Source organism: Lagenorhynchus albirostris, chromosome 1 (assembly GCF_949774975.1).
Source record: "Lagenorhynchus albirostris chromosome 1, mLagAlb1.1, whole genome shotgun sequence".
NCBI lineage: Eukaryota > Metazoa > Chordata > Mammalia > Artiodactyla > Delphinidae > Lagenorhynchus > Lagenorhynchus albirostris.
In genome coordinates, this window is record NC_083095.1 from 2,773,956 (window position 1) to 2,793,441 (window position 19,486).

A 19,486-nucleotide genomic window follows, 5' to 3' on the forward strand; every position below is an offset into this window, starting at 1 on the left:
CACACACGGAGAGGCCGGATCTACGTATTTTAAATGCTGTATTGGGCAAGGCTGGACCTGGAAGTCAGGTTTTTACATGGTAGTTATCTAACCAAATCCTACATTTCAGCTAAAAAAGGCCCCAGAGATGTCCAACGGATGCCGAAGGCGTTCTTCCCGTTACTCAGAGAGGTGCTGAGATTTGGGCCGTGTCCACTGGGCTGACCAGAGGCAACAAAGGTGGTGGTCTCGCCTCTTCTCTGCCAGTCCCGAGGCTGTGCTGAGGCCAGCATCCACGTGCCCAAGCCTGGTCGGCCAGAAAAGAGAAAAATCACTAACGGGGAAAAAAATTCCTCTCATCCAACCTATAAATTGCAGCCCTCAACTATCACAAACGTTACAAACTTATGTACCTTGATTTGATCCCAACCATAAGCTTATTATAAAATAAAAATGTCGTTCAGGTAGAGATAAAGGCTAAAAACAAAAGCACCCCTGGTTGTGTGCTCCCACAGGGCACAGCTCTGGGGAATTTACACTTTCAGAAATCCCAAGGCCCAGTGCAAAAAGGCAGGGAAAAACCCACTTCGTATGAGGGTGGGGTATTGCTTTGATGGAGGGTGGAGGGTCAGAAAATTCTTTTGTTTCCTATTTTATTACATCAATGGCTTGAAAATTTTTATTTAACTTCAGCAAATATTGGAAATAGAAAAATGAATTCTGCAGAATTTCACAAATAAAATTTTCAATCTCTACTAACAAATGTTATCATTTGATGGCTAAGCAATTATAATGCTATGAACATTCACCACAATGAATGTGCTGAAATAGAAAACAGGCAAAAAGAGACATTAAAATATTACTTACAACAGCATTATTACAACATATTTTCTTTAAAATTCCAACATGGATTTTTATCACTTCAAAAGATATACAGCATTTCCATTATATTTGCAAACTTAACCTTATACATCTTTTAAAATCTTGAAAAATTCTTAAGCAGTCTAAAAAGCACTTAGCAAAGTTGGTAAGTCTACGTAATGGACTACTATCCGCTCCAGTATCAACGTGAGCTGAGGAGAGGGCTGTAAACACTCAGTACCACACAGCATGCATAGGCTATACTGACCTTCCTTCTGCTGCACTGCGACGTTACTGCGCTTGTGCTTTACTGTAAGTAGGGAAAGCTGCAGAGATCCAGGGAGTGGCAGAAAGAGTATTTGTTTTTGAGCATTGCACAAGATCACTAGATTCAAATTAGCTAACCACCTTGAGTCAACTTGAGGCCAAGTTTCACTTGGTATTAAAAGCTTGAATCCTGGGTCACTTGATTTAGATCAGGCTAGACAAGAGAAATGAGGCTCTCGTGTGGGCTGGCTCCATCCGTCCTTTGCTCATATAAGAAGGGATCCAGTTAGTGTAATGCACTATTTGGCTTATTTTTGGTCTGTAATTATACCAATAGTACATCTGATATTCAGAAGGACAAAAATAGGGCATAGTTGAAATTTAAAGTGACAACGAGCACACTTAGAGTGGTGTGTGATGGTTGAGAGAACTTTATATGCACAGAAAACTACTGCTTAATTAGTCCACCACAGTAAGCTTTTAAAACTCAACTATTTTTTCTTTTTCATCTTTGATTAGAGGTTTATGACTATCAAAAGCCACCTTGAGGACCTGGTGTCTGGTAGGCACGAAATGTACCAAGACGACACGGGGGAAGCGGGGCGCGGAGGGGGTCACACTAACCTCAGGCTCCTGCTGACACCAGCACCGACCTGCACCACTGCTCACCTGATCAGCACAACTGAGGCAGGGCTGCTTCCTGGTTAAAAGACCTATATTACAGAATCCATCACTGCTTATGACCAGTCAACACAATATTCAAGTAACAAGGTGTTTGAATACGTGAAAAAAAATTTTACCTAACACTTTACACATCTACATAAAATTAAATAAAACAAACTTTTAATGCATATGCAATACAACTTATATCTTTTAGGATTTCTAAACTAAAAGTTAAACTATCATTTGCTTCAATGGTACTATATTTTGCACAATAACTTATACTTAGGAGAAATTTTCCACAAAAAATATATATAATTATGACATTCACATTGATAATTTTTAAGAAGACAAAGCTTAAGTGAACATTGCATCCAAAGCAGTTGCCACTGTGTCCGCCTTACACATCCAAACACAGCCTGCTGATGCACCGAAGTCTTGATATGTTAAAAAGGGTCTTCCCGTAAAATAAGACCAAATCACTTGGCTTCTAAAGCTAAGTGATTTCTTGCATTTACAACATCATTGCAAAGACAGTGTAATGAAACGGTTTAAAACACAGTGCTCTCTTACGCATGAGACTACAATGAAGGCCGTTGGGCAAAGACAACTGCCTGTTTTCCTTCTGGCAAGTGAAAGCGACATGCCCCTCCCCCTCGGAGAGAAAGCCGCAATTCAGCTGCTGTGAGAGCAAGTACTCCAGCACGTGACTCTCCGGGACTGGGGCCCACTTGGTGCCAGGAACCAGGTAAGGGGATGTCTGAGCACAGACAGAGGCCTGGCACTGCTGGGATGCCTGCCGCGCCACACAGGACCCAGCACCAAACCTTCAAGCACTGCCAAAGGGGATCGATTCTTAAGGAAAATAGCCTGGGGTGAAGAGAGGAACAGCAGCTCTACTGGCAGGGAAACCACTGCAGCAAATTGCCTACTGCTTCCGTTAAGAGGAAGGAGGTCTCGAGAAGAAGCAAGGAGAAGTGAAATCTTCTTTCAGGCCTAGTGTCCCCTTTAAGCGACGTGCAAAACTTATGCCGCCTCTTACCCACGTTTTTCCTGCCATTTTCCAATTACGCAGCAGGCTCATGATAAAAACAGAATGAGCCCTACGCTGTGACTAGTGTTACCGTGCCGGCCCGTGTAGATGGGAGCGGCGAGCTGTGACGCCCCTAGCCCCTCTCACGCTCTTCTTCACCAGCTCCTGATCAACAGACACCTCTCGCAGGGACAAGAGTCGAAAACCGGCAAAGTCCCATTTCACTCCCCTTTCGAATGACCTTTCTCCAGATTTCAAAAAAAGAAGTACAATTCCAAACAATCTAGGTTCCTTGCTGACCTCTTCCTAAAGAGAAAACCAGCTGACTTAAAAAAAAAAAAAAAAAAAAAAAAAGCCAAGGTGCTTGGGAGGCAAAACACATCAAATTTTAATTGCATATTTCAAATTCTTAAGAATTCTGTTTATGCCTTAAAGCATCTGCAATTTTTTTTTCTTTTTGGTATTGAAAGCACGAAAAATATTTAAATGATGCAAAAACCAACAACAAAAAAGCTCCTTCAACACATTTAGTGCAGGCTGAACCAACCGTGGGATGGGCAATGGGTCACATTAGAGCACACCTCGCAGTCTACCCTCAACCCCTCAAAAGCCCACGGTCTGGCAAGAGAATAAAAGTGATTATGGAAGTTTTAAACATTTATTAAACATTTGTAATTGTTCCCAGTCCAACCAAAGGCATTACATACCACTTCGCAGACTGTTTCTTTCCATCTTGGTCTCACTAGAGCCAATAACTGATCACGTCTCTGTCCTGTACTATCGATATAATATTGAGAGAGGATGGTGCTCATGTGGTCACATCAGTACATGACGGACACAGAGGCTATGTGGAGTGACATGTGAAAGGCCAGGCATACCAACAGGACGGGGAACAAACAGCATGTAGCTTTTATAAAACCATCACCAGCTATTCCAATACCCTTTATTATTGCCCTAACCTGACATTTAAAATCTGCACACTGTCAAGAACCTGCAGCAAGTTCTCCCCTGTCTCCTAATCTCAATGATGTCATCTTTGGCAAGCAATAAACTTTAAAGAAGAAATAAGACACCGAAACAGAAAAAGGGTTGAAAACATGGTTGCCAAAAGGAGAAGGCACCAATTCCAATGTACAAGCACCAGGTACAGTGGTATAGACCAAATCTCTTGGAGTCGGGCGGTGGTGCGGGTGGGGGGTCAGGAACAGACAGGGTGGCGCCCATCCTGGCGTGACGACCTGCAAGCTGACGGCACGAAGTGTTGCGTCCACGTTCCCTCTGAGCTAGTGTCCAAGGACAGGTGCTGTGAATCAGCTTCCTACCTCGCGGGAAGGGAGAAGGGAGAGACTGCAGCCAACTAGATTTATAAACCATAATTATACCGACATTTAGGGAAATATGAGTTGCGTCAGGCTGTTTGGCACGATAAGGGTTATAATGCAGTCTGCCAATATATCGTGATTTCCAAAGAAGCATGATATCACTTAGGTGGATGCCTCAGAAAAGAACAAGGGAAACTTCCTAGAAGGCCAATGGGGTCACAGTTACTCTGAAAATTACATTATGCACAAAGTAGAGCTTGCAGGCCATGCAGGAACAGAGTCACGCCTTCCAAGTCGACTACCTGTTCTGAAGCCGCCGACAGGGAAGAGCTGCTGTTGGTGGGCCGGGGCTCCGACTGAGGCAGTGGTCCCCAGGGTCGCAGGAGGCGGGCAGGCCATGGGACCCCGCTCACTTAGGCAGAGCGAGAGACGCAAAGAGCTCTCCGGGAAGTGGCGCCAACACGGAGGAACGAGCAGAGAATTAAGGCAGATGTAGCACAGGACTGGAAGTGTATGCCTTTTTGGTAATAGCTGCTTGTCCACAGAGATGTGATGCAGATGGCTAGGTGATGTCTTGTGATACCTGAATCCTGGATAACACAGTCGTCCATACCAAGTGCTCAAAGCCACCAGAGTTTCTCATGAGGCAGATGCGTATCTGACGTCAAGAACAGAAGCAGCCTGAGAAGAGGAGAAAAAGCAGAATCAAAGACAGGTAAACAATATAGGGGGCTTCCCTGGTGGCGCAGTGGTTAAGAATCCGCCTGCCAATGCAGGGGACATGGGTTCGATCCCTGGTCTGGGAGGATCCCACGTGCCGCGGAGCAACTAAGCCCGTGAGCCACAACTACCAAGCCCGTGCGCGCGCCTAGAGCCCGTTCTCTGCAACAAGAGAAGCCACCGCAATGAAAAGCCTGTGCACCGCAAAGAAGAGTAGCCCCTGCTGGCTGCAGCTAGAGAAAGACCGTGCACAGCAACAAAGACCCAACGCAGCCAAAAATAAAATAAATACATTTACTTTAAAAAAAGACAGGTAAACAATATAAACTGCTAACTCCGGTCTGGTGCAGCCCAACCCACCCTGCCCCGCAAACACAGGGCCCCGAGGCAATGCCTGTGCTGAGGCCAGGCGGGCGGACGGAGGGCGAGAGTGTGGCCCCTGTGGCCACGTGTCTTGGGTTCAAATCCTGGCTCTGTCCTTTCTAGCTGTGTGTCCTTGGACGAGGTATCATTTCTCTTTGAGCTTCAGTTTCCTCATCGGCAGAATATACATAATAACGATGTCTACTTCACAGGATTAAATAAGAATCCCTGCAAAGGGCATATCGGCACAGTGCCTGGCAAACAGCAACACTCAGGTGTCCTAGGACCCGCCGTAGGGTACACCATGGTGCCTGCCCCGTTCAGCAAACAGCCACCAGAACACGCTGGGGTACAGACGATACCAAAGATCACGGGATCTCCTTAGAAGCTTCAAAGGCATTTCTTAACTCTCTACTCTCATTTTTTAAGACTGACTTCCAGACCCAAGCCTAAAAGTCGTAGAGCTCACTGCTACCCCCGTGGTGTCTTACTTCTAAGGAAACAGCTGAGATAAGAGTCCAGAATCTGAAAGCAGCTGCGCCTTCAGGTGAAATCCCAATTTATGAGAACGGCCGTTAGTCAAATCAGATTTCTCCTCACTAGTAATACACTCAATCACTCTATAATTTTAAGCGAGAATGTGTATCTCCAATTCAGTCACTTTTAGCATCCCTCTGTGCTTTTCTGACACCTCCCCATACTCTATCCTTGGCCACCCCAGAGAACTCTGAGTCTCAAAAGCTCAACCCTCTTGGGCTGCTCTCCCTCCTTAGCTCTGAAGGAAGAGAGCCCGCAGCTGCCAGACCGCTATGTTTCCAGAACTTCTCAAATCTGATGGCCTCCTCCCTGTCTGTACTGCATAAATACATAAAACCCGAGGGCAGGCAGGACACCAGCAGACATCTTTCTCAGCAGCTGGATTCCAAAGGATAAACAAGAATGGGAAATTACAAGGACACTAAGTTCTGAGCACTGATTAGACAGACAATTAACCAGTTCCCTTAGGCCCTTGGTGGACACAGAGAAGCAGCTGGTCCTTACAGATTAATTTCCTTCTGCAAACTAACATATGGAGAACAGAAAACCAGGGTGGTGAAGCAGGAGGGCTGGTACCATAAGAAACATAAAAAGAAAGGGAGGGACTTCCCTGGTGGGTCAGTGGTTGAGAATCCGCCTGCCTGTGCAGGGAACATGGGTTCGATCCCTGGTCCAGGAAGATCTCACATGCTGCAGAGCAACGAAGCCCGTGCGCAACAACTACTGAGTCTGTGCTCTGGAGCCCGCGAGCCACAACTAGTGAGCCTGCGAGCTACAACTACTGAAGCCTGCGTGCCTAGAGCCCGTGCTCCGCAGCAAGAGAAGCTGCCGCACTGAGAGGCCCACGCACCACAGGAAGAGGGGCCCCTGCTCGCCGCAACTAGAGAAAGCCCGCACGCAGCGACGAAGACCCAACGCAGCCAAAAATAAAAATAAAATAAAATAAATGTATAAAATAACAAAATAAATAAAAAGGGATAAAGAAAAGGAAATATAGGCATGCACATGCGTGCACGTCTGTGTGTGTGTGTGTGTGTGTGTGTGTTAGAGAGAGAGAGAGAGAGAGTGAGTTAGTTTTAAATGACTAAAGAAGTGAAAAAATTTTAAAGGAGCTATAAAGATTATATATTCGGGTTGAGTTAGATAATCCCATTCCTTCTGAAGAGAAGGCTGGGTAAACAGACACAGGGAACATCAGCCATCAGAGAGAGAGAAGACGTGCTGCTGGGCGGGGGAGGCCAGCTATGGCCGAGCCAGGCAGACAGGCTGAGGGGACTCTGATGTGCCATCAGCACCGCAAGCGGACCATGAAGGATGGAACTTCTGGACCAACAAGAAACGAGGAAAATGTAGCTGACTTAGCCTAAGCCAGTCAGTCAAAGAGCCAGGCCTAAGAAAATCATGACCCTGGGTCCTAAATCTACTATCTCATTTTTTATGCTAACCCTGCTGAAGCTGGCTTTGATTAAATTTGAGAGGCAGGTAATCTGAGTTTCCTATTATTTCTGCTTCCTGGGACTTAAGTCAGAAAACATACTGCGAAGAAAGCTTTCACTCTCGCAAATTCTGACGTTCTTTCCCCAGTAATCCTCATCTTTTCAGCGCTTCCTAAACTGAGTCCAGGACTTCAGGGAAATTAATTTGTTGCTAAAGGGGAAATTAGCACACAGACAAAAATCACTGCCAACAGAGAAAAACACCTTTGCTGTGCTCATGTGCTCTCCTGCTCCATGGGCAGGCCGTGCCTGGGTGTGACTCAAGGACCCCACTCACATTGTCAGTACTATAGGTTTTGTACTCTTAACTACAAAGATTTTCTGGTAGAAGGCTCTAACGAGTCTAATTTTAACAGAACTAGTGTTTATCTCCTGACAGGCCTGCAAAAGCCACTCGCTGGGTGTCCTCTTCACACGGCTCTCCCCCGGGGGGAAAAGGGCAGCACGGGCAATACAAAAGAGGTAACTCCAAACCACTCCTGCCTCATTTGGGGAAGACGCTGATGAGAAAGTGATAAGCAAATTAACCCTTAAATTGCCATGTCAGTGAGCAAATGCAAATGTTAAAGGCAGCAGCAATGAACTCTTGGCCCCCAGCCCTGCCTCAGCATCCGTGGGTGGGGGGAGGGGGGAGGTAAACGTGCAGAGGGAGGGGCAGCCTCCACAATCTCCCCCATCCCGACCTCCGCTGCCCGGGCTGATGAAACCCGTGCCACCACCTAGGAGACGACCAGGATGGCAGCCTCCATGCAACCCAGGACCTACAAGTGTCCCCATCAGTACTCCAGCAGGTCAGCCCCAAAGAGCAGCACGGCAAGCGGATGTGGAAGCAGACAGACCAGGAACCTGCAGACTCCCCGGTGCGCCCGTAAACCTCACAGGAGATGACAGCACATTTCACACGACTGAGCTTTACTGATACTCAAGGCACTTCTAACTTACGGTTTTAGGGCAAAGCTGTCATTGTATTTAAGGAAATATTGGTAATGTGGAATACTTTGTGGCCGGAGGAAACCAGGATGGAATTAAGAATTTGTCCAGAAATTAAAATGTGAATAATATACGTAGTGACCAAAAAGTGACTGAAGTCAACACATGTATTATGGTATTTACAGGTAAAAATCAAGTTACTGACATAGCTGAAACCTAACAGTATTTCTGCAGCTGGAAAAGGTCATCAATGAAGACACTAACTGGAGAACTGAGTATGAATCTGGCAGAGATCAACTGTTTCAGACTTACCTCGTCTTCCTCTTCAGGCATCTTGACAGAATTATCCGGGGACGTTACAGGTTTCTGGTTACTGGGACCATTGGTTTCTTCCTTCCCATGTTCTGCCTCCCATTCTTGTAAAACTTCATCTATGTTGAAGCGGCGTCGATAATTTACAAAAAAGTTTTTCACTTGTACCACTGATTTGTTCCCAATCACATCTGAGATTGCCTGAAAATCTCGGCCGTATTTCCTGATGGCTAAGGATGTAAGAAAGCATTTTTTTCAACACGACAAAAATAATAAAACACACACACACACAATTGAGACTTACCCCTTATCCAGATAAGGAAACATAGAGGCTTTCAACAGCAGGTACTATCTTAGCGCACTAATGGAAAAGAGTAGTATAGAGTCCAGTGTGGATGACTGGCAGAGACACTCCGTGTGACCCTGTCACGCAGAGTCTGTACCTCCCTGACGTATGTCGCATGGTAACTGAAGTCACCCAGCAATTACTCTATGCCATGGACATCCTACACTGGCCTCTTCAGGGTCCCCAGGACTAGAACACCTCCAACTATACAACCCCAACACGCGAGTTGTACTTCCTGACTACTCAGAACCCAACGAGGAGCTGCTAAAGTGAAATACACCTTTAAACACGGAGGCTTCCAGATTAATTTTTACATCTTGTGAGACATAGGAAAGGAAAAAAGTAAAGCCCAAAGAGAATGCAGTAATTTAGCTAAAATGATGCCCACTAGAAGGACGTAATCCTCCAAGAATTTGTTTCAACATGAATGATGTGCTGGGAGCAGGATGGGGTGTAATTTTTTCCTGAAAGCGACTGCTGTTCCTAAACCTTTATTTTATAAGAACTTCCTCCTACCTTGTACGGCGAGAAGCTGCTCCTCTGTGGTCCAACGTGCGTTACATTTCTGAATGACCTGGGTATTCAAATGAGTCCTATTAGCATAGTACCTTTAGAGATGAGTATGTCCTTATGAGGATTAATGAATCTTTTTCTCATATCATAATTTGAACATCAACTAGGTTTATAAAGTTGTATCTACACCTTTCCTTCTAAGAGATGTGTACTGGAGACACAGACAGTAAATTCTTAAACACATAAACTCAAGTGTGACTTCAAAGATGATGTTAACATAATCCTACCTCTGGAAGTCGATATGGTTCTATTCCACCATCAAGTTTTTCTTTTAGAGCACTGTTCGTCTGTTTAATATTCTGAATCTAAGGGAAAGAAGATTTTCATTTTTAAAATGAAACACTTTTATAAAGGTATGAAAAGAAGAGAGAACTGAGAACGCTAAAAGAAACAAAAAACCAAGAGGAAAGAAGTTCCTACCCTGTAAGGTAGCCCAAATTTGAGGTCCCTATGGTATCCTTTGAGAGCAGCTCACTAAGTTCTTTACTTGACTTGCTTAGGGCACCGGACAAGAGACAACCAAGACGGAAGGGTTGGTGGTAAAAAGGCGCCTGCGCACACGATCCTAAGGCGCCAGCTCGGCACAGGCGACCGGGGCCACAGAACGCACGACTGCGGCCTGACACAGAAGACAGTGCCTGGGCCCCCACCACACAGCGCTGAGCTGAAGAGCGCGCAGGCAGAGTGAAGGCAGGACAGCCCCACGGCCCCAGCCCCGCACGGACGCTACGAAGGGCAGAAGCCCCACCTGCAGGCTTCTTTAACGGGGAGGAGAAAAGAAAGCAGTATGTCAGTTTCCACAAGGCTAATTCTGAGCAACAGTAACTTCATTTTCTCACAAATTACCTTTCCCACATTCTTGCTTTGATTCAGTGGACCTTTCACTGTCCTTGCCTAATCAAAAGAAAGACACAAACAATAAATACAAACCACTCAATCACTCCACAGCTGCTCTTTAATTCTGCACTCGCTCCTGAGCAAGCTGGGTCACAGGAGGGGGCCCTTCTCTCAACTCTAAGCAGAGGGGCGTTTCTGTGCCTAGCACTAGGGGAACTCTGGCCCTATCATTTTTCATTCTTGAATAATCACTTGAGCAAATAAGAAAGCAAGCAGAGGAACACGTTCATTTTCCCAAGTAAAACATCAAAAATATTCATGAGCAGAAGGTGCCCTTGAAAGCAGAAATCCTATTAAGGCAAAGGAAGAAAAGCAGAAATTTTAGAGATAGGGAAGGGGTGGGAGACGAGTGGAGATGGTGGTAAATCTCTCTCCTCTTCAAAAAAAAACTTTTTATACTTATACAATTTTTTAAAACCCCACTTTTGATGACTTACATTTCACAGATTTCCAGTTTCACAGATCCTTTCCTCCTTTGTTTTACTTCTTCTAAAAGGTTTAAGGGGTCGGGGGGGGGTGGTACAGGAAAATTTTCTATGCTATGGGACCAGTGGGCAAGTAAATAAGACCAGCACTTCTAAGGACCAGAAATTGACCCTGTCTGCCCTTACCAAGGGCCTCAAAGTCTGCCAGAAATACAGTCTACTCCAAATCTTTTGTAACGATGCCACATCAGAACATAAAAACAACTGAAAAGAAAAATACTGGAAACATGCACAAAATTCACTCTACAGTAAAACCAAAAACCAGGACCTTGCTTTACTGAAATTTGTTTTAGTTTATTTTGAAAAGGTACAGATCAGAAGAAAATACTTGAAATTTACTCACAGTAAGTAATTCCAAGCTCTCAGACCAGCATAAGCTGACAGAACTCTCTCTGATAATGAAAATATTCTGAACTTGGGCTGCCTGACAGGGCGGCCACCTGCCACACGCTGCTAATAAGCACCTGAAAAGTGGCTTATCCAACCGAGGAGTCACATTTTTAATTTTTCCAATTTTAATTAATCCGAACTAAAATCTAAAGACCACACGTGGCTACCACACTGAACAGCACAATCTTAGACTCTTCTCAGAGCTCACGGTTACCAAGAACCCACAAAATACCCACAAAATACTGCAAGGCACTCGGATTATGCTCCCTGAATTCCGAAAACTAGGCCTAGAAACTTCTGACAGGGAATGAGCAAATTCTCAAAAGTCAGGGGTCTAGACATAACTGAGCTTCATAATTAGTATTCATGGTAAACCTTGTTTCATTTATAGCAGGGGTTGGGAAACGATGACCTACATACCAAATCCAGCCTACTGGCTATTTTTATAAATAAAGTTTTATTAGAACACACACACAAAAAAGTCAGGGGTATGTCCACTAGAACACATATTCAATTTCATGTCCCCCCCCAACCCATCCCCTCCCCCTTGGCATTCCAGTTACTCTCTTCCTTCTAGCTAGTTTTATATATATATATATATATATATATATATATATATATATATATATATATATATATATGTATGTATGTTACAAAGCTGGGCGTGTGTGTGTGTGTGCGCGTGTGTGTATCGCATTGTGATTAAGTGATTAAGTAACAGGCATTTTCCAACCTGTTCAACACATACATTTTCCCTCTAAAATCAATGGATAAAGCAGCATTGAGATTGAATGAGGGGCTACAAGGTAAAACACCCACAGATCCTGAACTAAAAGTTAGCTCTATATTTTCATTTACCTACGTGTCTGCTCCTAATCATTTTACAAATTAGCAAATGTCCAATGTTTACTCATCAGAATAAGAATAGGGATTAGTTGCCAGCATCATGCCAATCGGAAAGAAGCCAGAGTGGCAACAAGCTGGATAAGAAACAGGATACAAAAAGTAACCAGCATTTAAAGAAAAAACAAAAAAAGCAGTTGACTTGGCCTGGTGCCTTACCTAGAGCTCCTGGCTGAACACAACTTTCTTTTTCCTATTTTATTGGGTATTTAGTGATTCTTCTCTAAGGTCAGACCATTTCATTCTCTCCACCCGGAAAGACCTGATGCAACCAGCAGTGTCTGCTGGCTAACCTGACGGCCGTTCCCAGCCCCCTTCTCACTTGTATCTTTGACAGCGGCTGACGATTTCCTCAGCGCTAGGAGGAGCCGGGCTGCAAAGCCCTGCCACACAAAGTCCAGGAGGTTCTGGGAAAGCAAAAGCTTTTCCTCCACCCCCTCTTCTTACTGCCCTGAATGCAGACACGAAGGTGACAAAATGGCTTCTGCAGTGTCCAGTGTGAGGCAACAAGCAAGATGAAAAGCCTGAAAGCTAAGAATGGTGGAGCAGGAGAATCTGAAAGAATCTGGGTCCCCGAGAGCATCACTGAACAGAGGAACTAACGCCAGCAATCACTGATGTTGGAATTTCTTGTTATTTGTTAAAAATAAACCCTTCGCTGTCTGAGCTGCTGTTAGTCAGGTTTCCTGTCCTCATCGGATGACGGTTTCCCTGGCAAGCAACCAGACATGGGGGCATCCAGAATAGCATGCCCACTGTGTGACTGACCGCCATGTGCATCTGAAGGGCAGCTGGCAGAAGCCCTAAAGGCTGTGGAAAGTAAACAGCTGACCTCACCTCTTAGTAAGTCGGCCTCTGAGTCTTCTCTCCAACAATGTCAGCTCTGAGCAGCTACCTTCAAATAAAAAATTCCTGCTCTTGGCCCTGGCTCTGAAAACCAAAGCCTCTTTATCTATCATACTACAAAGTCAGTAACACCTCTGTAGAAGAAAGGGTCTCTTTCCTTCTTTGACATATTGACACCGAACAGCAAGCGTCAGGAACTCACTCAGCAGAGGGGATTGAGGCCCCTCGGAGAGGAAGGTGAAATGCACAGAGGAGCTCCCAGCCCCAGTCACAGAGCTCTCCCAGCGGAGATGCAGCTTACTACGACGCCCTCACACATCCTGTAAGATCAGGCAGGCAAGGATTAATCTCATTTGAAAAAAGAGGCCCAGGAAGATTAAGTGATTCTCCTAAGATTAGAATGCAGCTGTGGCAGCCGCAAGCCCGCAACTCCGAGGGGCGCGCCGGGTCCTGGTCTGTGCAGCCTCCTTCACCAGGGGACAGCCGGGGCCACAGACCCCACCCTTCTCTTCTCAGCCCTGCCAAGGCAGCCATCAAGATTGACAAATCCAAGGCAGCACGAACTAAAAGTGAGCCACCAGTCCATAATTCATCTTGCATTTGGGGTCGGGGGGAGGGGACTAACGGAAGGGCAGCACTGGGCTGCTCGGCTAACTTTTGGGTTTGACTTTTACACAAAATCAGACGAAAAGACAAGGAGGAGCCATTTCTCACATGAAGCACGAATGATCAGGAAAGGATGCGTTTTAAAAACAATATTCTTGGGGCTTCCCTGGTGGCGGAGTGGTTGAGGGTCCGCCTGCCGATGCAGGGGACGCGGGTTCGTGCCCCGGTCCGGGAAGATCCCACATGCCGCGGAGTGGCTGGGCCCGTGAGCCATGGCCGCTGAGCCTGTGCGTCTGGAGCCTGTGCTCCGCAACGGGAGAGGCCACAACAGTGAGAGGCCCGCGTACCGCAAAAAAACCCCAGAAAAACAAACAAAAAAACCAATATTCTTTACAAGAGCACCAGAAATGTACCAAACATGTAGGAATAACACTAATAAAGGAAATACAAGGCTTATTCATAGAGAATGACAAAATACTGGAAGAAACTAAACATCTAGAGAAGTGCAGGGATATATCATGTTCATGGATCATGAGATGTTAATTCTCTATATTGATCTATACATTCAACACAACCCCAATCAAAATTCTAGCAGAATTACTATTCTGGAAATTGAGAAGGTGATTCTAAACTTTATACGGAAATACAAGGGCCAGGAATAGCCATCTTGGAGGACTTCTCCTACCACACATATCCATTCATGATTATGTATTATTAAGACCATATAGTACCGGTGAAGAATGGACAAACAGAACTCCAAACCTGACCGATACACATAATGGACACCGGATTTAAGACAAAGGTCCCACAGCCTTACAACAGGGAAAGGGTAGTCTTTTTTAATGAATAGTACTGGGTAAACCAGATATCCATATGAAAAAAAAAATTTGACCCTACATGTAACAACATACAAACAAAAACACTACCAGGTAGACTGAAGATCAAAATGTAAAAGGCGAAACAACACTTTTAAGACAGTGTGTAAGAGCATCTTCATGACCTCAGGAAAGGTTCTTAACAGAACTCAAAGAGCACTAACCATAAAAGACGAGAATGAGAAACTGGACTACCTTAAAACTAAGAATTTCTGTTCATTAAAAGACACCACTAAGAGGGCTTCCCTGGTGGTGCAGTGGTTAGGAATCCACCCGCCAATGCAGGGGACGAGGGTTCGAGCCCTGGTCCGGGAAGATCCCACATGCCGCGAAGCAGCTAAGCCCATGCGCCACAACCACTGAGCCTGCGCTCTAGAGCCACAACTACCGAGCCTGCGCGCCTACAGCCCGTGCTCTGCAACAAAGACAAGCCACTGCAATGAGAAGCCCGCGCACTGCAACAAAGAGTAGCCCCTGCTTGCCGCAACTAGAGAAAGCCCACGTGCAGCAACGAAGACCCAACACAGCCATAAATAAATAAATAAATGATAGATAGATAGATACCACTAAGAGAGTGAAAAAGAAGCCCTCAGAATGGGAAACATGAGACCATTCCCCCACCGCCCCCGTAACTCCACAATGAGGTCACACAGCATGGTGGAGGGGAGGGCGCTACTGGCATCCAGTGGGTCGAGGCCAGAGATGCTGCTAAACATCCTACAGGAAGCAGAACAACCCCCAGAACAAAGAAATTATCAGCCCCAAATGTCAACAGTGCTACAACTGTTGGAAATCCTGATGTGGTGCAACCAGAACTCACATAAAGTGACGTGACCACTTTGGGAAACTGTCTGGCATTGTTTTTTAATGTCGGTCGTATGCACACTCGATAACCCAACAACTGCACTCTTAGGTGTTATCTCCAACAAAGATGCACCCACAACACACCCAGAGGCACAGAAAACAACGTTCCTATCAGTATCATGTGTAAGAGTCAAAAACGGGAAACAACCCAAATGTCCACTCAAAGTAAAATGGATCATCTGTTGGGTATTTATACAGCAATGAGAAAGAACAAGAAGTATGGCTGTTACCTGGATAGATCTCACATGCTGAGTAAGAGCCAGACACACACACACACACACACACACACACACACACACACACACACCCCTACTTTATCATTCTGTTTATATAAAATCAAAAACAAGATAAAAATAACATATGGTTTTAAGTCAGAACAGTGGCCACCCACCAGGAGAAGGTGGGTAATGAACGGGGGCATGAGTGAGGCTCCTGAGGCAACGACACATTTCTCAAGGGTAGATAAAGGGGCTGTGGAGGCGATGCTCCACGTCTTCATCCAGACAGAGGTTACCTGGGTGTGTTCATATTATGACAAGTCACTGAAATCTGTATCTATATCAATATCTGTATAAAATTTCAACTTCACGGTTAATTTAAGGGAAAAAAAATCAACGGGCCTAAGATCTTCTGTCCAATTCCTTAGAAACAAAATGCGCTTTTGAGATTTGGGGAAAGAGAACATCCAAGTGAGTGAGAAGTAAGAACATGTCTAAAGTGCAGTTAACTCTTCACCCAGGACTGGGCTCATGGGTACCTGTCGTTTGATTGACACCAGCTCCATGTCCAGTTGTCTCAGCACCGTGGTAGCAGCAGTGGCATTGGCAGAAACAGCCTCCACGTCTTCTTGAGAAAGAAACATTCCTTTCGGAGGTTTCCTTTTTGCTCTATTTTTAGCTTGTGTACTATGTTTTTCTTTTTTGATCTGAGGAACTGTCTCAGTAGGGGGCACCTGCATGATACACACATTTGATAAATGACAAACTAAAAAAACTAAAATGCCAAATGAACAGTAATAAGCATATTTTCTTAACATGGCTCCAAACAATCTAAGACAAATACCACGCCATATCATAATTGCCATCTACAAGTTCTAATACACAGCTAACAGACAAAAACATTGGCTACTGAACTTTGGCTAAATAAACACTTCAAAGTGGACTCCATTTCCTTCCTATACAGATACATCCTTATTCTATAAACCTCTGACAAGAAGGACTCCCAGCTTCCTGCAGGAACACAGGAAGAAAAAATAACCTGTATTCCCTTCTGGTGAGCTTTGCATTTATGAATAAGGAGTTATTTTACCCAAACAGTCCCTAGCAACTGTAGATGGACATAAGGCCACAGAAAGAAAAAAGAAAAAAGAAAAAAAAATGATTCAGCACATGTATAAGGATCCACTTAAATTCTTTAAATCTTTATAGATGGTTATAAAAATAAAAACTTCAATATGAAACTTGTTTATACACCTTTTCGGTTTCTTTTTTTGGATGACACAACTTTTAGGGCAACTGTGTAACTTGCTTCAAAAACTATATGCTGTCATTTAAAAATGCATGACTGCTGCTTATTTTTTAAAATGCTTTCTCTAAAACCAAAACCTTTGGAAATGAAATGCACTAATATCTTGGCAAGGAAAGGATAACATCCTAGTGGCAACCATTTTAAGAACAAGAAGTTTTGGTTAACTGTTTATAATTTCATCTTGTCAGTGTATTAACATTGGCTGGTAAAGCTGAAAATACATTCAGCTTTTTGCTTCATATTTTAAAAGACTGAGATAAAAAGGCAATGCAAACCATGATGGTAGCAATAAGCTCTCGAACAAGTGGTAATAAACAACACATAAAAATGTAAGTAGACAATAAGCTATGTTCTGCAATAGCGCTATGCTATTCAGTAAAGATCACCTACTGACCATGTGTCTGTTTTTGTTTTTTTTTTTAACATCTTTATTGGAGTATAATTGCTTTACAATGGTGTGTTAGTTTCTGCTTTACAACAAAATGAATCAGTTATATATATACATATGTTCCCATATCTCTTCCCTCTTGCGTCTCCCTCCCTCCCACCATGTGTCTGTTTTAATAACATTTTAGTAGGTAAAGAAACTGAGATTTAACCATTTTTCTTTTTAAATTAGAAACTGCTATATAAATAACAATTACAGAAATTAATATAAAACCAAGCCTCTTTCATTTAAAATGTTCCACTGAAGAACCTAATAAATAACAATGCATCAAAACAAAGCTTACTAAAAATTGCAAGTACAATTTGATTTCCCAAAAAACAATGTAATTTAGCTAATCCTTAAAATGATCTTGTTATTTGGGCACTCATATAAATCACTGGTAAGAGTGCTATCCAGAAAGAATTACCAGTTTCCTATTTGATAATATATACCATACCAAAAGAAGCCTTAAGAATATATCTAGAACACTTTGACTCAATAATTCAACTTCCAGAAATTAATTCTAATGGAAAAAATTAAGTGCACAAATATGTAGTCATGAGATCAGCATTTCAGCATTACTTACAGGGAAAAAGACTGTAAAAACCCGTATAAGATTAATTAACTCAGTTATAAAAGATCTGTAATGATGGAATAACATACAGCTATGCATACAAATATGTTTGACATAAAAATATGTTCAAGGTTCAGTATTGACGTTCCTCAAGAAACTAAAAATAGAGTTGCCATAAGATCCAGCAATCCCACTCCTGGGCATATATCTGGACAAAACTATAATTCGAAAAGACACAGGCAGCACCCCTATGTTCACAGCTGCACTATTTACAATAGCCAAGACATGGAAACAACTTGAATGTCCACTGACAGATGAATGGATAAAGAAGGTGTGGTACATGTATACAATGGAATATTACTCAGCCATAAAAAAGAATGAAATAATGCCATCTGCAGCTACATGGATGGACCTAGAGATTATCATACTAAGTGAAGTAAATCACAAAGAGAAAGACAAATACCACGTGATACCGCTTACATGTGGAATCTAAAATAGAACACAAATGAACTTATCTACAAAACAGAAACAGACTCAGACACAGAGATCAGACTTGTGGTTGCCAGGGGGAAGGGGGTTGGGGGAGGGATGGACTGGGAGTCTGGGATTAGCAGATGCAAACTATTATATACAGAATGGACAAACAACAAGGTCCTACTGTACAGCACAGGGAACTATATTCAATATCCTGTGATAAAGCATAATGGAAAAGAATATATACATAAAACTGAATCACTCTGCCATACACCAGAAACTAACACAACATTGTAAATCAACTATACTTCAATTTAAAAAAAGTGTTCAAGGCAGAGTAAATTGAAAAGGTTATAAAATTATATATTAAGATCCGATTTTATATTTTTTAAGCATACAGATTCAGAATTATGTATAGGCATATATATTTTACAGAGGAGGTCGTCTGGAGTCACCAAAATGTTAATAGTGATATGGGTGATGAAATGATAAATCATTTTCATTTTTCCCTTTTGTTTAGCTGTATTTCCTACATGTCTACAAAATCATATATTATTGGTGTAATTTTAAAGTTTAGGTATGTCTAGACCCTTTCGTTTTTCTCATACTTTAGTACCTTTTGAGATAGAAAACCTTTTCAGATTTTACTGAAACTACAGACTCTGTCTTTAGAAAAACACTTATGTGAACACATGTAAAAGTCATGCCCATGCTGGGATTCCGTACTCCACCCTGAATGAGGGGCTGATGGGCACCAATGGGCTGAGGCCCTCTTTCCTCAGCTGTGGTGGTGGCACCCATCAGGGAACTGCTGCAGGCAGCTCTGTACCGTGGGGGTCCCCAACTAGGCCACAGAACTCTGGTCTACCCGGAGGCCCTCGGGGACCCCACATATGCTTTATTCAATTTTTATGAATGGGCAAAATAATGCAAGACTCTAACCCCCATTTCAAAAGGCTAAGACCGTCCAGACACCCCACTGTTCTCAGTGGACAATTTACAATAAGTAAATGTTATAGATATACCCCCCCAAAGTCATGTATAATTGTAGGGATTCGTGGACCTCTTGGATCCAGAGACTATAAACCTTTGGCGTAATGATTTTTAAAACTTGAGAGATTAAAACTTCACCATGACCCAGAGGGTGCAGGCCCCGGGCAGATACAGAAGGAAGGCGGCCACCAGAGCCGAGGAGGGGCCGAGCTCGAGCCCGGTCCTA

At 43.7% G+C, this 19,486-nt stretch overlaps 1 protein-coding gene across 2 annotated transcripts in view; it reads right to left on the minus strand.

The window, feature by feature from the left end:
* Positions 1–3,439: 3,439 nt before the first annotated feature.
* Positions 3,440–19,486, minus strand: part of RCOR1 (REST corepressor 1) — a 113,232-nt gene continuing 97,185 nt past the window's right edge. The window contains exons 8-12 of one of the 2 annotated variants that reach the window (XM_060156518.1): positions 16,023–16,217; positions 9,627–9,704; positions 9,343–9,400; positions 8,481–8,710; positions 3,440–4,803 (exon numbers count right to left, since the gene is read on the minus strand). In XM_060156518.1, coding sequence (XP_060012501.1) covers positions 4,762–4,803; positions 8,481–8,710; positions 9,343–9,400; positions 9,627–9,704; positions 16,023–16,217 — 603 coding nt within the window. In that variant the 3' untranslated portion in view covers positions 3,440–4,761. Of the gene's footprint in view, positions 4,804–8,480; positions 8,711–8,776; positions 8,842–9,342; positions 9,401–9,626; positions 9,705–16,022; positions 16,218–19,486 lie in introns of those variants that run through there. The other variant, XM_060156606.1, reaches the window with a different exon arrangement.